The 20,991-nt window shown below is 33.7% G+C and overlaps 1 protein-coding gene across 2 annotated transcripts in view; it reads right to left on the bottom strand.

Annotated features, from left to right (window-relative positions):
* The window catches only part of NGLY1 (N-glycanase 1), a 53,251-nt gene that overhangs the window by 15,516 nt on the left and 16,744 nt on the right, over window positions 1-20,991 (bottom strand). For both annotated transcript variants that reach the window (XM_079114278.1, XM_079114277.1), the window contains exons 4-8: window positions 15,580-15,745; window positions 5,811-6,033; window positions 3,390-3,511; window positions 2,178-2,323; window positions 752-862 (exon numbers count right to left, since the gene is read on the bottom strand). In XM_079114278.1, the coding sequence (XP_078970404.1) occupies window positions 752-862; window positions 2,178-2,323; window positions 3,390-3,511; window positions 5,811-6,033; window positions 15,580-15,745 (768 nt within the window). The remainder of the gene's footprint in view (window positions 1-751; window positions 863-2,177; window positions 2,324-3,389; window positions 3,512-5,810; window positions 6,034-15,579; window positions 15,746-20,991) is intronic.

Below are 20,991 nucleotides of genomic sequence, written 5' to 3'. Positions count from 1 at the left end.
GGGTTTTCAGGGTGGGATCTCTGAAGGGCTATAGAAAATTAAGAGCAAACAGAATAGAGATCTTAGAAGAGCAAATTAAAAATGAACTGAAACTGTGAAGGCCAATCAATAAATGAATTAAGGTGATCTGCCCTGTTCCAGTTGCTAGCCATAAACAAACTTATTTATTTTTAAATTATGAAAAAAAACCACATTTAAATTTAAAATTTTAACACTACCAAAGAGATGAAAGCTCTTCCTCTCCTCAGAGGCAGTCACAGTAATTTCCTGGCCTTATTTCAGAAACTTTCATACACTAATGTGTTTGTATATGTATGTACATACATAAAAAAACACTATGTATATATTATTATAAAGGTACAGCTGCCTTCATAAACATTTTTATTTAAGTATGACAAATATTAAAATTTTGTTTCACTGAACTTCATTGAAAATTCAGTCTAAAAAATCCATAATATTTTAAGTGAGTCCTCAAAATTTCCAATGAACAAGAAGACATTTAATATATTAAAATATTCTTACTTGGGCTGGGGAGATAGCTCAGTTGGTAGAGTGCTTGCTTCAAAGCACAAGACCCTGGGTTCAATCCCCAGCACCACAAAACAACAACAACAACAACAAAAGAAAAATATTCTTACTTGCAAAATAAAGCTATAATTTTAAACATTTCAGTGGGTTAAAAGTTGGCTATTCTTTATTACATAAAAAATTTCTAATGTTCTTTCAAAAATGACAAATAGCCATCATATACCTGTTTATTAATTCCATTAATAGTTTCACGAAGTAATTCTTCTTTAATCTCAGTTCTTCTGGAGATCACCTCTTCATGTTTACAAGAATATCTCCAAGTAACATCAACTACCTGAAATAAATTATAGAATGTAAATATTTAAAAAGATTATAATCATCCACTTTTATTAGATAAATATTTAGAATGCATGATTCTTAAATGCAATTTAAAAAACACTATCCTTTGTTTAAAATTTTAAAACCTATAAAGAAAACCGAAAAGAATGTTTTCTTCATTTCTGTACAGGTGTACTTTCAAGAAGTACAGGTTTATTCCAAGATTAAAAGATGAACTTTTCAGAATGAGTCAAAATTTATCTATAAAATTGATTCTATACTATTAAACAAATTTCCATTTTTATTGTACTAAATTTATATTACAAAACAACTGATTTTGACAAAAGTACAATGACAATTCAACAAATCAGAATAGTCTTTTAAACAAATGATATTACAATAATTCACTATCTGCACACTGAAAATGAATGTCAACCTATACCTTGGACCATATACAAAAATTAACTCAAAGTAGATCACACACTAATATGTAAAACTGTAAATATAAAATTTTAAGAGAAAATCATTGTGACCTTGAGCTAGGCAAAAATTTCTTAGCCACATCAAAAGGCACAATCTCTAAAAGAACAAATTGATAGGCTGGACTTCATTGATTTCTTCTCTTCAAAAGAACATGAAAAGTTATAGATAAGGAGGAAAATATTTGCAAAGCATATCTGATAAAGGACTTATGTAAGAATATATGATGAACTCTCAAAACACAACAGTAAGATTTCATCAATGGAAAACAAATAAGCAAAGAGGACATACAGATGGTAAATAAATACATAACAAGATGTTAAATAGTGTTCGTCATTAGGAAAGTATAAGTACAATAATATACTGCTACACATATCTGCTAAAAGAACAAAAATTAAAAGGTTAAACCATACTAAAGGTTAGCAAGGATGTGGAAAACTGGGAATTCTCACATTCTGCTTGTGAGAATGTAAAATGGTATAATCACTTTGGAAAACAGTCAGTAGTTTTCTAAAAAGTTGTATGTATGCCTACCACATGATTCAGTCATTTTACTCCTAGGAATTAAGCAAAGAGAAAAGCAAGTACATGTCCATATAAAGATTTGTATACATGAATGTTCAAGCAGGATAATTTAAAATATCAAAAACTCAAAGCTGCCTAAGTATGAATCTATAGGTAAATGGATAAACAAACTATGGTGCATCCAAACAGTGGAATACTAATTGTAGTAATGATTTTATAGGTCAAAAAATGTATTATACACTTTCAATGTATGCAGCTTATTATATGCCATTAAACAGTTAAAATATATATTTTATTCTTGAAAAAACTTTTCTCACATGCCCTACCTCATCTTTAGAAAATGCTATGACATAGGAAAGCTTCTTGCCCCATCCTATTTCATAAAGAAGTGGTTTGTCACAGACATCTTCACATGCATCACAGTGCAGCCACCGCTGCTGAGAAGGAGAAAAGACTTCTGTCCAAACATGGTCTACTCGAGTAAGACAAGAGAACAAAAATAAGGAAATAAAATGAAATTTATAAAATCAATAACTATATACAAACTCCTACAAATTATTTAATGAATTTAATATTCTAAATTTTAGCTAATGAGTATTTTGTGCCATACAACTCAAGCATACTTGTATTAATTTCTCTTTCTCTTTGAAATCCTTGAGAACATTGTTGAAATACTCTCCTTTCATACAGTTTTAGTTTTAATTAAAAATGTGTTGTAATTGTAAGGAAGATAAACATATTAAACAATAGCATCAAAAACATCTGGCTTAGCTGGTAATGCACCCCTATAATCTCAGTGATTTGGGAGGGTGAGGCAGGATGATCAGAAATTTAAGTTCAGGTTGGGCATCTTAGGAAGACCCTGTCTCAAAATAAAAAGTAAAAAGTGATGGGAATATACAGCTCAGTGGTAGAGTGCCCCTGGGTTCAATCCCCAATACAAAGAAAAAAAAAAATTAATGCTACTTTTCAAATTGTAGTCTCTCTCTGGACACTAAGACTCAGAACTCAAAGATCTAACAGGATCTCCTGATAGTGATGTTCTGTATTTGACTGTAAAGAGAAGAACCATTAACTGTGGTTTCATTTGATTCAAGAAAACAATGGAAACAAGTAAAACTCTAAACAAAGAAGACAACTTTTTAACATGTAGACAATGAATCATTTCTAAACAAAGACAATACAAAAATACATGCTTTTCTTACTTTATTTTTGTATAACTTACTAAATCATTTATGGTAATCTCTCTGAAAAAGATTTTTACAGCACATTAAAAAATTATTATAAATGCTATGGTAAAGTGTTAATAAAAGAATATTTAGAGTACAAAGTACCAGACAGTGCTAGGTATATTACAAAAATCATGTGATTTTTTTCAAAAAAACCTATGAGGTTGGTACTGCTATTATTTTATAGAAGGCAAATGCAAACTCAGAATAACAAGGCCAGAGAGTAAGAAAAATGACGGGTTCAGACTATAAACCTGAAATGTGAGTCTACAAAGCCCTACTCCACTCCTCTCATACCACATTCTGTACCTGTGTAATCCCAAACATAGCGAGCTTCAAAACCTAAAGCTCGACAGCACAGTGTAAAACAATTGGCCCACTCGCCACACCGTCCACATCTGGTCTCCAAAAGTTTCTCGGGGTCATTATACCTGGTTCAAAACAACAAGAACAAACAAACAAACAAACAAAGAAAAAAAAAAAGGAAACTAGTTTTGAGTTACTAATATCAAGGTTTAAAAATAATTTATATTACCTCTATGCTAAACATTATGTTTCTTAATTTCTTATTTTTAAATATTGATTAAAGAGCCTAGAGTATATAAGATACTATGCTAGAATCTTTGGTGAAAAATGACTTAACAGTGATATATCCTTTAAGGTGTTTATAGTCCTAAGAGAAAGAAAAAATGAACATAAATGATTTTATTATATGGCAGAATGTGATACAAAACATACGAAAGGTCAGATTTGGAATTATGGGAAAGTGGTTGTGGAGGACAGCTTGTATTTGAACTGGGCTATGAAAGATAAGATTTGAACATGCAGATTCTCTAGGAAATCTGCTTAAGTTATTAAACATTATTCTAGAAGGTGATATAATTAGCTCATTGTGTTTTAAAAGGTATTTAACAAACTACCCAATGAAGATTTCAGCTTAGTTTAACTTTACTTAAAAAGGTATGTTTATTTCTAAAATTGACTAAAACTTTATTCCTTTGAAATATTTAAAGGAGGGTGCTTATTTGGAAGTTGTTTTTTAAAGATGCCTGCTGCATTCTTTTCAAAAATTAATTATAAAAGTATCAAAAGAATGGTACTTTGAAAACATCAAAAGTATCTGAGAAGAATTTTGAGCTGATGTAACTAAGCAGGTACAAGTACCCCAGCTGAGCAGAGATGTCAGCTATGAACCTGGGAAGAAAAGGGAACAGTGGTATGAATGAACTGGCCCTGCAATAACAAGTTTGTTAAGCCAATGCTAAGCTAAATGAATTTAGAACTTAGGTAATTAAGTAATTGAAAAAAGTATAAATTTTCATCAAGGGGTAATAACAGAATCAGAGCATCGTACGTCTCCTTCTTCTATACACACTACTGTTGCCAAAGTCAAATGGAGCAGATTAGGGGCCCTGTGGTAGCGCTTGTGCTTAGCAGGCACAAGGAAGGCCCTGGGTTCAATCCCTAGCACTAAAAAGACAAGATTGGCTTCTAATTAATAGTGTTCAGGGTTGAGGATATAGCTCAGTGGTACAGTGCTTGACTAGCATGCCTGAGGTTCTGAGGTTTAATCCCTAGCACTGAAAGAAAAAAAAAAAAAAATTTATTATTCAAATCCTATAGAGACCAGCTAGCAATGAAAAAGGCAACGATCAGAAAGGAAAATAACACTTTGCATAAATATCTATGCTAGTCTTTGCCATCCCACACACAGCATTATTCATTTAAATCCAACTGCCTAGAAAAAGTTTATGAGGAGAAAGATTTAATTACATATATATATATTTATTTATTTATTTATCTACTAACCTCTGTAAAGGGGTTATGCAAATAAAAGCATGCTAACTGATGAAATAACACTAATTTTTAGATAATTATTGGATATTAGATTCTGTATAACATAGAGCTGGTTCCAAATTAGATACAGAAATGAGCCCCTAAGCCCCCAAAATTAAGTATTTCAAAAATAAGATATCTTATCTTGCCTGATAATACAACCAAATTTTACAAATATTATCAATTAAGAAAAATCTGATATATACATATAAAATATATATTGAAAGATGGGAAAAGTTAAATGAAAAATAAAACTTCTGTAGATTAAAATTTAGAGCTATAAAGGAGTAGGTGAGGTTGGGCAGAGGAAATTCCTAATTAAAACAAATTTGTCTTTGTTAAGAAAATATGACCATACTGTACTATATACTTTTATCTTCCATATTATTATTTTATGATTAAGTACAGCATATTATATTTAGTATCACAATAATCAGAATTATTAGTATTGTTATTAGGTATCATTATTAGTTATCTGAAAAGTAAATTATATATTAAAAGTACAAGATTTACAGGATTAAAAATACTTCTTTAACCAACACTCAAAATTCAAAATACAAAGCAAGATACAACAAACTTCCTGTGAAAGGACAGACAGTAGATAGTTTAGACTTTGCAGGTCATATGGTCTGTCAATAGTATTCTATTGTGGTTGTAGCCTGAAAACAATCAGACTACAAGTAAATGAATCAGCATTACTGTGTTCTAATAAAGTTTTATTTATAAAAACACAATGTGGGCAGGATTTAGCCTGCCAGTCAGTTTGCAGACTTCAGTTCCAGAGAAATACATTTCTCATAATTAATATGAAGATTTAAAAAGTTCATTTAATAAAAATTCACTTCTAACTATTTCATTAAGAGCTTACTCTGACTTTATTTTCTAGGTACCCACCTTGGGAATCGATTGCTGAGCTGGCATGTATCACAGTAATGATCTTCTACGTTGTTTGCACCCCATTTCAGTTCATCATCATTGGGCAATAATGATTTATTTCTAGATCTAGTCTGTCCACCACATTTGGTACACAAGATATTATTCACCCAGTGAAAAAATTCCTCCTTAAACCAGTGCAAAAGCTCCAGCAAAAGAAAATCCTCATCGCTTATATTAGTACCTGAGAAGTTAAAAAAGAACCAAGTAAGACCTAAAGCTGACAAAATCTAAAAATTTTATGTAAACCCAAATTTATTTTATAGGTAGCTACTTACATGTGTGAACACACAAGACATGAGAAAGAACACATTATAAGAGCTGTTACCTATAGAAGAATAATGGGACAGACTGAGAGTTCCTGTATAATATGAAAGTTTTCTGAGAGGAAGCTAAATATGACTTAGTTTCATTAAAACCAAACTTTTAGAAATAGAGTACTGCCATCCTCTTCTTCAGTCCAGTCCCTACATTTAGTAGCCAGAGTGATCGTATTAAAAATTAAGCAAGGGTTGGAGGATAGCTCAGTGGTACAGCACTTGCCTACAAGGCCCTGGGTTCCATCTCCAAAACCAAAGTAGGGAGAAAAGCCAGATCATGTCACTCAAAACCAATAAATTGGTTTCCTCCCACTTCATTCAGAATAAAATTCAAAATCTCTACTCTTGCTTTTCTAGTTCACCCTTGTATAGGCTGAAATACAGACCCCAAAAGATATCCATATCCTAATCCCTGGAGCTTATAGAGTTACTTTATATGGAGGGAAAACTGCAGATGTAATGAAGTTAAGGCTCTTCACTGCTGAGATTATCCTGGAATATATGGATGGACCCTTAATAACCACATATATCCTCATAAGAGGAAAGCAGGAGATTTTACACACAGAAGAGAAGGCAGTGTGAAGATGGGGCGGAGAGTTTTCTGAAGATGCTGGCCTGAACACTGGAGTTATATAGCCACAAACCAAGGATTGCCAGGAATTAGCAGAAGCTGGAAAAGGTAAAGAATGAATTCCACCTTGTGGAAGGAGCTCGGCTCTGCTCATACTTGGATTCTGCCCCGAGATACCAATTTTTAAACTTCTGGCATCTAGAATTATGAGAATAAATTTGTTTTTTTAAAGTCATCAAGTTTGTGATAATTTGTTCTAGTAAGACATAAGAAATTTATATATTTTCTTACCTGTCTTGATCATTCTATAGCCACAATGCCCATCTCCCCAGCCCACCATTCCTTAAATTTGCCAAACTCATTCTCACCTCATGAGGCCATTGTTACTGCTCTCTACTGAAAAGGGAAATAACTGCTATTCAGAAAGAACTTCCTGATAATTCTATACCAAACAGCATCCTTCCTAGTCACTCACTCTCCTTTCTGTTATCCTGACTTGTCTTTCCAGCACTCATTATTACTTGAAATACTTAAGTATTTATTATTTTTCCTTGTCTGTCTCTCCCCATGATAGCAAATACTTTGTTTCATTCTCTGCTGTATACCTAATACCTAGAGCTGCGCTTGCTATTCTAGAGATGCGCTTGCTATTCTAGAGATGCACTTGCTATTCTAGAGATGCTCAGTACATATCTGAATGACAAATCAAACAGAAGATTCTCAAGATATTATTTAGAATTGATATTGTTCCCCAAATAGGCATTATCAAGACAGGAAAAGAAGAGAAAGGAAGACGGTATATTTGTATTTCTGAGAAGTATGACTCCCCAAGTCAGGCCCACTTAAGGGTCAGTATTACTTGGTTAGGTTAAATAATATCCTAAATAGCAGCTCTGAAAGGTGGATCCCAGTCTGTACAGGATAATTACTCATTCATCTAAGAGATAATGAGTGTTAATGGGAGGTCTGATTTAGATGTTAAATCCTATGAAGACACTATTTAGAGAATGGAGAGCTTATTTTAAAAATACAACTAAGACTTCACATTTACAAATTTATTAGCATCTTCGAAAATACCACATAAATATAAACATAAATGGGTTTCTAGTAATTTCCCAGTAACAAAATTTAACAATTTTAGGCCCTAACTCGACTGTCTGAAAACTTATGACATCAGTGTATAAAAGAGAGTGAATAAGAAAAAAACAGGTAAGAATCCTCAGTAGACATAGTCTTGCCCTATGTCTCAACAGTCTATACCCCATGTACTCATACTCAATTTAGCAGGCCAACATAAATTATCACTTCTCCAAAATAGTACGTTACCTGTGTCTGGAGCACTTCATCAGGAGAAACCTTTATTCTACCAGGCTGATTATCAAACCATGCTTCTGAGCCTTTAACTACCTCTAGCAGTGTCTCAGTGCATAGGCCAATAAGGACCACACTTCTACTTCAAATAAGAACATTTGTGCTAGTTCATAAAACCAAGTAAGATTTTTGTCTGGAAAGGAACAAAAGAACTCACTGCACAGATGAAAGAACATTACCAACCTAGCCAGTAGAGGCTCTGTCATCATCTCAGTCAGATAGCTAAGTACTAGGGCAGAGACTGCTAATTGTCACACTATGTACATTTCCTACTTCTTTATTTATAGAATTCCAATGTTGAGGTGAGGACAATGTACCAACTAAAAGACTATAGGTCCCAGTTTCTCTTATACCTAAGATTAGCCAAATGACTAGGCTTTGTGTGACTCCAAAGAAGGACTACTTCAAGAGAATAGGCTCGGATCCGAGGTATACTCTTTATTGCTTTTTCTCCTTTCTTACTTCCTGATGTCTGGTCAGCAAATGTAATGACTGGTACTCCACCAGACAGATTAGGTTATGAGATGATGGGGAGGATGAAAACCACGTATGCCTGAGCCAAAAGACAGAAGGGCTTATAGGTCTTTGACAATAGCTTACCAATAACAACACACTTCTTATCTCAATAGTTTTTTGGGAGGAAGAGGTACTGGGGATTGAACTCAGGGGCACCTGACCACTGAGCCACATGCCCAGCCCTGTGTTTTTGTATTTTATTTAGATACAGGGTCTCACTGGGTTGCTTAACACCTTGCTTTTGCTGAGACTGGCTTTGAACTCAAGCTCCTCCTGCCTCAGTATCCCGAGCTGCTGGGATTACAGGTGTACGCCACTGTGCCCGGCCCTATCTCAATAATTTGTTACATAACAAAATTATAATCCTTAAGCCACTGGAGTTATTATTACTAATAGCCTAACCAAACATTACCTAATTAATACATTCATTATACCATTAACACCACTTATTTAACTAAATGTTCAAAATTACTTATTACTCTTCGTATTCCTGTATCCTGTTCTAAAACAGTGCCATCTAACAGAACTTTAAACAATGGAAATAATTTCAAAGTATACTGTCCAACAGGGCTGCCACTAACAACCTGTAGTTATTGTGTACCTGGAATGTTTTGAATGTGACTGAATAACTTAATTTTTAATTTCACGTAATTTAAACCAATTTAAATGCAAATACCCATACGTGGCTAGTGCTACAGTGTTTTCAAGAACCTCTGAGATCCCTTTGTTTTCAATCTCAGCAACCTCATTTCCTACCACACTAAAGTGCCTTTCAAGACTTGACCCCTTATCAAAATCTCAGGCCTATGTTTTCACTTGGCAATTCAGAAAATGTACAACATATACCTCAAACTGGTCACTTTTTTTCTTCAAACCCTGTTCTCATTGACACCTCTCATTTTCTAGTTACTTACATTCAAAATTAGACAGTCATCTTTGACATCCTCCTCATGTATACATAGCTCCTTTTAAAAAAAAATGTTTAGTTGTAGATGAACACAGTATATTTTATTTACTTATTTTTATGTGGTGCTGAGGATCAAACCCAGTGTTCTACCACTGAGTTACAACCCCAGCCTCCTTATACCATATTTTCTATCACCAAAACAACTTTTATATCTGCCTTCTTCCCTGCAGTCACCTTGTTCACACTCTTATGTAAATTCTATTATTATCATGTTTCAGTTCTTCTCTCCATGCTCTTGATTTTTGTTCAGTTCATCTTACAAACTATTAAAGATGAATCTTTAACCACAGTTTTGATGTCCCTCATTAAAACTTCAACAGTTAAGCATACTTTGTGACTTCCTAAGAAACATTTTATTTCCTCTTTTCTGATGAATGAATTATATATTATATCAATTATATGCTCAATCAGTAACAATATGGATTAGCTATTTGGCTAAGATATGTGATCCCTCTTAATTTCTTGGTTCCTTATTTTATATTTCAAACTTTATTAGAAATATCATTTGTTTCATTTTAACTCTAATTCTTTTTGGAAAAATTAAAGACAAATTCAGTATCAAATGATCTACTTGAGACTGAAAATCAACCAAAATATGGTCTCAACCTATCTGATCTGCCATTACTGCTTTACACACATCCTACCCTACACATGGCCAAACTTTACTACTGTTCCCAAATAGCTTGCACTCTTCTGCCTTCACACACATGCTGTTCACTAAAATTTCCTGTCCTGTTATGGCCTTTAACATCTCAGCTTATAAATCCCACTGATTTTCTTGGCCCTTAAAGAAAAGCCTGATCTTTTACTCATTTGTCATTCTACTCCACTACCAACTGATATGTTCCTTCTTTCCTATTTCAGTTAAAACTTCTTAAGTGTGAAAAAGTATCTATATAGATCTTAAAAGTCATATTCCTATGTGATGAAGTTGTGAACTATTTATCTTCAACCCTATTTCCCACAAAACAAAACAAACAAAAACACACCCATGCAATTACATTTATAACAATTGAGGGGGAAAAATTCTGGGACAAATGTCAACAGGGATCATCAGTAGATTTTATGGGAAATGGACCTAAAGTCTAAACTAATGAACTTGAAGGGTTCTTAGTACACTGCCATGACCATTCCTATGGTGAGGACAAATGCACAAAAACATCAGGATAACCACACCATTCACCTGAGGCTCCTTTTCTGTGGATTCTTGTTCCTTAAGCTATTTCCTAAACATTATTGGCCTAGAGAGAAAGAATGTACTGAACAAAACTAAAGCATTCTGTCTCTGATATATTTCTCCCAGCAATTTATTCATTTGGCAACATATTCTTTTTTAAATTTGCACTTCACATTTTACATTTTCTGGAACCTGCCTCACACCCAGTTGCTAATTTATTTTAATTCTCATTCCCTGTTCAGTTGCATCTTAAGGTAAGGCTACATTATTGTCTCTCTTCTGTAAGGCCCAGACCAATGACTCAAACACAGAATGTATTCAGTAAGTACCTGATATATAGGCAATTATATAGGGTGTATAAAAGATGATATTACACTGAAGCATGAGCACATACTGATATGCACTGTTACTTTATGGTAGGAAAAAAACCTGTTACTATAAGAAGAAAAGAATGATTTCAAAGTCAGCAGAATGAAAGCAGAATTATGTCTAAGACTTAGGTCAGTCATCAAAAACATGAAAAATAGCACAGAGTAACACTAAAATAAAAAGACCACCAAAATACAAGGGGGAGCAAATGACATATGGAAAAAGTGATGAAAAAGACCAGGCATGGTGGTGCATTTCTATAATCCCAGCAGTTTGGGAGGCTAAGGCAGGAGGAACACAAGTTCAAAGCCAGCCTCAGCAACTTAGTGAGGCCCCAGGTAACTGAGACCCTTTCTAAAAATAAAAAGGGTTGAGAATGTGACTTAGTGGTTAGCACTCCTGGGTTCAATCCCTGATGCCCCCCCCCAAAAAAAAAGGTTAAAATAGGAAATAAATAAATAAATAAATACAACCAAACTAACTCTCATAGGCATTTTCAGTTGTAGCTCTGGTTTCTTCCAAGTAGCCATCAAACTGAAAATCAATGACTGTTCCTGAAATCAAAAGAGAGCTGAGGTCACAGAAGCAAGGGTCACCCCCAAATCCTAAGAAACAGGCCAACTCAGAGAACTGTGTCCAAGATGTGCTTACCTGGATCTATAAATTTCTAAGAACACTTAAATGGTAACCCCTGCTTCCAAATACTGGGAATTGGTCTCAGGGTCTTGCATATGCTAGGTAAGCACTCTATCACTGAGCTACATTTCCAGACATTTTTAAGACATTTTATTTTGAGACAGGATCTTACTAAGTTGCCCAGGCTGGTCTTAAACTTGCAATTCTCCTGCCTCAGCCTCTTGGGTAGCTGGGATTACAGGTATGTGCCACTACCCAGCTTAAATGATAACACTGACAAAATGTAGAGTATGAGACTGAGTATGGTCTAATTTGGGAATAAGAAATACAGTACTGGGAGAGTTTCCCACACTTCTGTGCATTTTGCTTTGGGGAACCTCAAGGGTCTCATAATAAACATAAAAGACTCCTTATGATTCTGAAAGAGAAGGGAAGAATAAGAATTGTGAGCTATACCCCAAGTGTTCTACACAATTAAGGCCTAATATCCAGGGAAAAGGATTCTACGAGAGTATTAACTAAACTGGGGAAGCGGCATTTCCCTGAATCTAGCCCCCAATAGATTTCTGTCTTAACCTATGGAGGAAGAGAAGCTACATCAACAAGGAACATCAACAAGGGCAACACCCAGGGATAAAAGCTCACTAAAGCACTGAGATTTAGTCCAAACACTATCAAGCCCCCCCTGTACTTTTTTTTTAGATGCTGGGGATTGAACGAAGGATCTTGCACACCCTCCCAGTACCTCACCAATACTCCAACAAGGGCTCTAGTATGACCAGAGCACCTCAGGAATATAAAGCCTGTGATACCTACAGCTGTAACATGTTAAACATGGTCTTTGAGTCAGAGTAACATAAATCTTTACCCAAAAGGCCTGTTTACCTCAGCTCTTATTACCTATTATGATCAAATTTTAACAAAAAACTTTCAAAGCATATTAAAAAGGTAAGGAAAAGCAGTCTATGGAGACAAAGCAAATATTAGGGTCACTCAGATATAGCATATATTTTGGAATTAAAATAACCATCTTATATGTTTTATGTTTACATGGTTTATATTTAAATGTTAAGGGTTCTAATGAAAAAGTAGATGACATATAAGAACAAATAAGTAATGTAAGTAGAGAGACAGAAACCCTAACAACAATAACAAATAAATCTGAAGGAAATGCAAAAAATTAAAAACACTGCAACACATAAGAAAAATGCCTTTCATAGGCAGACTGGGAACAGTCAAGGAATCAATGAGCTTGAAGACAGATCAACAGAAACTTCCCAAGATGGAATGCAAAGGAAAAAGAAAGAAAAAGACACAGAACATTGTAGAACACTAGAAAAATTTCAAAATAAAACAGAACATCTAAAAACTCTGGTAACTGAAGCACAGAGATAAATGAAGGTAAAATAAAATGTACTGACATATGAGAAGAAGAGAGGAGGAAGCATAAAAATATTTGAAGTAATAATGTCTAATAATTCTCAAAAGACACCAAACCACAGATCCAAGATGCTCAGAGAACATCAAAAAGGACAAATACAAAAAAATCTACACCAAGGCATATCTTGTTCAAACTGTAGAAAAACAAAGACAAAGATCTTGAGTGAGGAATAAAGACAGAAAGTACAACAGACTTCTCATTAGAAAAAATGCAAGCAGAAAGAAAATAAAGTGAAATATTTGAAGTGTTAAAAGAAAAACCCACCATCCTATAATTCTATATTCTGGTGATATTATCCTTCAAAAGTGAGGAAGAAATAAATACTTTATCAGGTAAACAAAAAGTGAGGAACTTCACCTCCAGCAGACCTGCTGTGAAAGAAATATGGTAAGAAGTTCTTTAGGGAAAAGGAAAATGATATAGGTCAGAAAAAGTGGGTCTACAAAAAGAATGAATAACAGAGAAGGAATAAGAGAAGGTACAATAAAAACATTTTTCTTATTCTTACTTGATCTAAAGCATGACTTTAACAATAGCAATGTGTTGGGTAATCACAATAAACAGAAAAGCAAAAATAAATGACAGCAACATCACAAGGGATAGGTGGAAAGAACTGGGACAATTCTTTTAAAAAGTACCTGCACTAAACATAAAGCAGTATAGTGTTTCTGAAGGTTGACTTAGTTAAAATTGTTTATTATAAACCAGAGCAATCACCCACCCCCAATTTTTGCCCTAGAAAATACAGTATTAGAAAATGACTTAGAGATAAGAACCAATTACATAATAACTCAAAGTAAAAATACTGTAGTTGGAAAATTTAACAATTAAAATCCTAGGACCATCAATAACAACAAATATCCAATAACCAACCATCCAATAACAAACAATGACGATGAATGCAGCAGGCATTGTATCTGAGTCGCTTAAATGTACTATCTTATTAAAATTATCATTCCCATTTTCAATAGAAATTGAGGCATAGAGATTAAATTACTTGCTTGGTGAAACAATAAGTATCAGCACTGACTTTATACAAACAATTTCAAAATCCACTCAATAATGTCTCTATTAACAAAAAGTCAGTGATCTGATCATATGGATTAATTCTGAAAATGGTTTTTGTCAGATTCACTTTAAAATTCACTAATTTAAATTTACTAATAATGCTACCATCTGTTTCATGGGTTAAAGTTCTACTTTACCTAAAAACATTTCCATTATCAATGATTAAACTGAATATACATATTTGTTAAATAAAAAAAGAGCTTTCTAAAAGAATGCTCTTTGTCCAAAGATATACAAATGACCAATCAACATCATGGCAAATCAAAACTACCATGAGATACCACCTTACCCTTATTATGGCTACTATAAAAGGAAACAAACAAAACAAAACAACCCCAGAAAATAGTACATGCTGGATGGGATGTAAAGAAACTGAAACCCCTGGGCACTGAAGGAAAGAAAATGGTTCAGTTTCTATGGAAAAGAGTACAGCAGATCCTCAAAAAAATTAAAAATAAGATCTACAATATGATCCAGCAATTCTACCTTTGGGTATATACCTCAAATAATTGAAACCAGGGTCTCATAGAGATATCCTTATACCCATGTTCATGGCAGCACTGTTCACAATAGATAAAAACATAAAAGTAATCTGAGTATCCATCAACAGGTGAATGAATAAACAAAATGTGGTATATATACATAACAGAATAATGTTCAGCCTTAAAATGAAGAAAATTCTGCAATGTTACAAAATGAATGAATCTTGAAGAAATTATGATAAGGGAAAAAAGGCCTGTCCCCAAAAGACAAATACTGCATTGATTCCACTTGTATGAGATATTTACAGTAGTCAATATTGTAGAGACAGAAAGTAGAAAGGTGATTACCAAAGGTTGGAGGCTGGGGGGTGGATGGAACACAGATGATCATTTTAATGGACACAGAGCTTCAGTTTTATAAGACAGAATTATGGAGCTAGATGGTGGTCATGATTTTGTAACAACATGAATACATTTAACAGCACTAAACTCTATACTTAAAAATGGTTAGAATAGTATGCATATTTTATAATTTAATAATTTTCTTAACAAGTTAAGATATATCTATTATAATTATACTTCTTAAAAATCTATATAGTGGGCTGGGGCTATAGTTCCATGGCAGATCACTTGCCTAACATGTGTGAGGCATTGCGTTCAATCCTTAGTACCACATAAAACTAAACAAAATAACAGCATAAAAAAATCTATATAGTAATGGGTTATTTACAGAGTATAAGAAAAAGGCACTGTCCAGTATTTAATTAGCAATGATGCATATTTAACAATATATTCTTATGGAAAGCCACTACCTTTATCTAGTTTTCTAGCTCTGGACAACTTTTCTTGTGATTTCCTTTTTAGTTCTTTGACCGGAATGTAAGTCAATGCTTTCTCCTGGAGAACAGGATTTTCATAGAGTAGCACATGCTGAATGTTGGACTGAAGAACTTTTAGAATGGATGAATCAGCAGTAACCTAATAGGAAAAAAAAAATTCTGAAATTAGCTTTTCACTATGTGCTACAAAAATGAAACATATTAAAACCTCTATAGTTCTGTGATTTCATAGAGTGAAATGGTATGGATTCACTGAGATACAATAATTATACCCCAAATATAATACCTTATAGCCACATTGGTTCAGAATCTAACATATATCTATATTTTCCCTCTAAATATATTACTTATATTACTGAGGACATATTTAAACAAGAATATGCAGAATTCTTAACCGCTGCTTAAATCAAGATACTAACACAGGTGGCAAGATTTTAAGGGATTAGGAAATCTAGAAACTCCTAAAAGAGGAAAAGCAGACATGAATAGAATAAAGGAAGAACCAAGGCAACATGCACCCCTAGACTGAGTGGTGATGAAAGGTTAAAAATGTTTTCAAAATAATTCTAAGATGGGGCTGTGTTTATATAGCTCAGTGGTAGAGCACTTGCTTAGCATGTGTGAAGCTCTGGGTTCAATCCTCAGCACCATATAAAATAAAGAATAAATAAAATAAAGGCACTGTGTCCATCCACAACTAAAAAAAAAAAAAAAAAAAAAAAAAAAAAAAAATTAAATTCCAAGAGCAAAGGAGTCTTGGCACGTCAATGAGGGAAAAGCCAAAATGACTACATAATTTTCCTGTAGAGACCAGCCGTTCTACTATTTACTTCAAGGTCTCTTTCTGCTGTTGGAATCTATGGCATATTCCTGTTTAAATATATCCTCAATAGAGGGAAAAAATATGCCTTTGAGCTGTGAGGCATGCTTAGGTTCCTAAAAGAAAAGGAGTAACCAAGTTATCTGAACCAGTCGCTTCTGACACTTTGTATCATGCAGCCTGCCTTGACCCCCCTTCAAGGTTCCTGGAAACAAATGCAATTATTTACATATAGGCAAGCAGGAACTGTCAAGTGCACATGGATCCACAAAAGCAACTCATACTGCTAAGGAGAGTTATTAGAATCAATATCAGAAGAACTAATCCTACAGCAATACCAGCAAAAATAAATAAAATAAAGGTATTATATCCATGTACAACTAAAAAATGGAAAAAAAAATTTAAACAGAAGAGACTAAAAAAAGGGTACCTTCAGCAATTTGAGATTTACTGTGCAGATTCTCCTTGACTTGAAGGGGTTATGTCCTGATAAACTTACTATCATAAATTAAAAATACTTTAACTTAAAAATGCACTTAATATACCCAACCTACTGAACATTATAGTGTAGCAAGACAGTACTTTGGAGCATAAGTTGTTTACCTTGTGATGATGGCTGCCTGGAATCTGTAGGTCACTGTCATTGCCACTGCCCATCATTATCACTAGCCCAAGAAAAGTCAAAATTCAGACTTCCAAGTATGGTTTCTACTGATTATGTATTGTATTTCTTTCGTACCATCGTAAAGTTGGAAAACCTTAACTCAAGCCATCTGTATTCAAAGACTCAATTACGGATCGTAGAAATAAAAATTTAAACACCAAAATGATGAAAGCGTAGATGATACCAAAAAGAACAAAAAAAGAATTATCAATCAATCAGAAGACTTAGCAAAGGCATTTTCTAAGAATGAGACATAAAAAGAATAGACATTGAAAATAAATTTGTAAGTTTCCAAATCTGGTTAACAGGAATTCTAGAAAGAGGGTAGAAACAATGTAAGAAAGAAACTTCTCAAAGAAATAATAGAAGTAAATTTCATATAGTGAATAACCAGTATGAATGGAAAACAAAACAAAAATTAGGCATATATGGTGGTAGCTCATCATTAAAAAAGAAATTTCTAAAAGCCATTAAGCAATAAGAAACATATGTAAAGAAGCAAAATTTTTGAAATTCTGAGAAAAAAAATGACTATAATAGAATTCATGCCTAGCCAAACAAATCATGTAGAACAAAATAAATACACTTTTAGATGTAGCATAACACAAAAAATGTCACTCCAAAAATCTTACCTAAAAGAATTATTAGGTAAATTAGTCAAAAAATATCATATACTGGGTTTAATCTCCAGTACCACTAAAAAGTATGTGAATATGCAGCCTACATAAATAGTATAAATAAATAAGACACTCAAGAGTAGGAATGGGATTAAAAGTAATCAATTAAACAAACAAAAACTGGCAAAACTTAAGTTTTGATTGGTCTAAGTACTTAGTCACAACTGGAAAGCAAAATCTCCCATTTTTTTTTTTTTTCATAAGCAAGGTGACAAAGGAACAAAAATTTTTTTTTGAAAAAAAATACAAAATTCAATATTTGCATTAGAAATTTTAGACCAATAATTAGAAAAGTGAAAGGATGATGATTTTCTAACTCTTAAAGAAGGGCAATAATGGAAGAAAACTTGATTGAGCCAAACAAAACAAAAAGAGGAAAAAAAAAATTAGCAGCACAAAATAAGGTTCAGAAATAAATTCAAACATATTAACAACTACAGTAAATATGAATTGGTTAAATATACATATTAAAAGGTAGAGATATCAATTAAAAAATGCAAACCATTGTCAAATACAGTTAAGTAAGCACTGGGATGGATGTAAGACAGAAAAAGCATTACATGACAGAACTACTATTGTAACTCAACAAATATTTGTCTGTGTGAATGTGTTAGATATTGGAAAAATAATGGAGATCAAAATAAACAGGGACATTACCTTCAAAGAGCAAGCAATCTATGAATATATACTAATACAACAAAGTTCATTTACTCAAATATTTATTGATCCTCTATTTGCTAGGTACTGGGGATATAATGTAAGTTAAATAACTGTATTCACAGATATGTAAGCATTATAAAGCAAATACAAAGGGTAAAATGAGACTTTACAACTGGGGCTCTATATAGAGACTTCCCTAAAGAAATGACATTTGTGATAAAATATAAAGGAAAAGAAAAGGCTAGCAGAGAGAAAGGAAAAAGACCACTCCTGTCAGAATAATCAAGGGAAGGCAGCTGGAGAGGATGTACATAGGAGGATATACTTGGCATAGTCTGAAGGCTCAGAGAAATCAAGATATTCAGTACACAGAGTAAACACTAAGGGGAAAATGGTGGAAAGAGAAATTTGAGAATAAGGTTGGGTTGAGAAGTAGCTAGATCTCTCTGGTCTCTTTCCATTATAATAAAAGACATTAAAGAGATTTAAGCAAGGGAATAAAAGGATCTGATTTGTATTTTTTTGGAATACCACTCTACCTTTTATGTGGAAAAAGGGGACATCAGAAAATCTGAGAGTGGCTTATTGGAGAACTCCAAGAAAGGTGGGGGCTTAAACTAGAGTACTCATAAAATACTGTTAGAAAAAGTGAATGGACATTAAAAAAAAAACCTTAGGAAGTAGAATCAAGAAGCAGTTAGAAAAGGAGTGAAATATGTCAGGGATGATCAACAGATTTTTGACATGAGCAACTGGATCAGTAGTTGAATCACTTATAGTAGAAAATGACCAAATGAGCTAAAGACACTGAGTAGTTAAGTAAAAATAAACTGAAATAAATCCATTAAATTTGGCAACAGTGGAGACCATTGATCTTAATAAGTACAGTCTTGTAATAAATAGTGTTAACAAGGAAAGCAAGTTTCAAAAGACTGAGTTGTACAAGTGGTGTTTCAGAGTGGGTTAAGTGCACCAAGGTGGTACCAAGGAGGGTGGGAATCAATTCTCTAGCTTCATTTGCTTTTAGTTGACTTAAAAATCACTGATTTGGGATATCACACAGCTGGGAAATACATTAGTTTCCCATTATCTTTACTGTACCAGAACACCTCTAATGTGTGGGTTATGATGATAGCAGTCGACTAGGTTACTCTTCAGGGACCTGAAGTGTGCTTCTGCTGGATGTTGATGGGTGACTAGAATAGGATGAAAAGGCTTAGCATCTGTTTTTATACTGTGTCTGTCTCCTTTCTAAGTTTAACCTTTGAAGGTCAGATTCTACTCAGCCCTGTAAGCAGACATGTTGATCTTTCAAGAAGTGTTTTGTCTAATACTATAATAATATAATAACATAGGGTTAACTTGACCTAGACTTGCTTCATCTCTCAAAAGTCCACTCTCCCCATCAAAGATAAAGACACCTACCAGCCACAGTGACTGGAAACATTACACCATGAAGGGAGTAAAAAAAAGTAGCACCTATTCCCAGAAAAGACATAAATATTTTTGCCCTTTATAGCCCCTGACTCCCTCATTAATCTTACTCTATATTATAATCCCTCAACTCCCTGGAATTGAGAAGTTGCCTTGTAAGCATAGGTTTCCACTCGTCCATTCTTTAGTCACTGAATAAAGCTTTTCTTTCTTCCCTAGTCCCAAGGACCTTGGTTTTTCCATGGGATGAGCCTCCTAACCTGGGTTTGGTAATAAGTATAGAACACTCCACTGGGATGTGGGAAAACAATATCTGAACTTTTATTTGTTTGTTTGTTTTTTGTCCAAAAAGTAAAGCAGTTAAGTTATAATAATAGTTAATATGTGGATTAATAGTGGCTCCCTCACAGATTGGAGAAGCTACTCTGAGGAAGGGAGAAAATGCTACAAAATAGAGGGGGTTCAAAGTAACATGCTTAATGGCATGCTCACTCTTCCTTTTGCAGTTATCATGTTACAAAGTTTTGAAGTTCAAATGTGCCTGGTTAAATGGATTATAGATTATATGATGTAGTTTTAACTAAGCCTCAACTATGGCTTAAACAGATTATAAAGAACTATGGGATGAGCTGGATGGAGTGGCACATACCCGTAATTTCACAACTCAGGTGGTTGAAGCAGGAGGATCTTAAGTTCAAGGCCAGTCTGGGCACTTTAGCAAGACCTTGTCTCAAAATAAAACTACAAAAAGGACTGGGGATGTAGTTTAGTGGTAGAACATATGCCCTGGGTTCAATCCCCAGCATAGCAAACAAACATCCCAAACCCCAAAACCACCACCACAACAAAACCCCTAAAAACAGAAGGGATGAATGCCAACTGCAGACAGAAGAAATCTGATACTAATTTGGTGATAAGAAATACAGGGAATTTTCATGGAGAAGAATATGCTTCTTTAGCAGAACCAATATAAAGCCAGAAAAAAAATTTACATTTTTATTCAGAATTTTTATAAAAATGAGGTATTTAAAGTGGTATCTTTTTCTTATATGCAGATTTTCATTTACTGAAAGGGTAAGAACTCATCCAGAGTATTTTTATTTTCAATTTAATCCTTTTCAATCTGGAAA

Source organism: Sciurus vulgaris (assembly GCF_902686455.1).
Source record: "Sciurus vulgaris genome assembly, chromosome: 16".
Lineage (NCBI taxonomy): Eukaryota > Metazoa > Chordata > Mammalia > Rodentia > Sciuridae > Sciurus > Sciurus vulgaris.
Note: the sequence above shows the minus strand (reverse complement) of the source record. Positions and strands in the feature narration are given on the sequence as shown.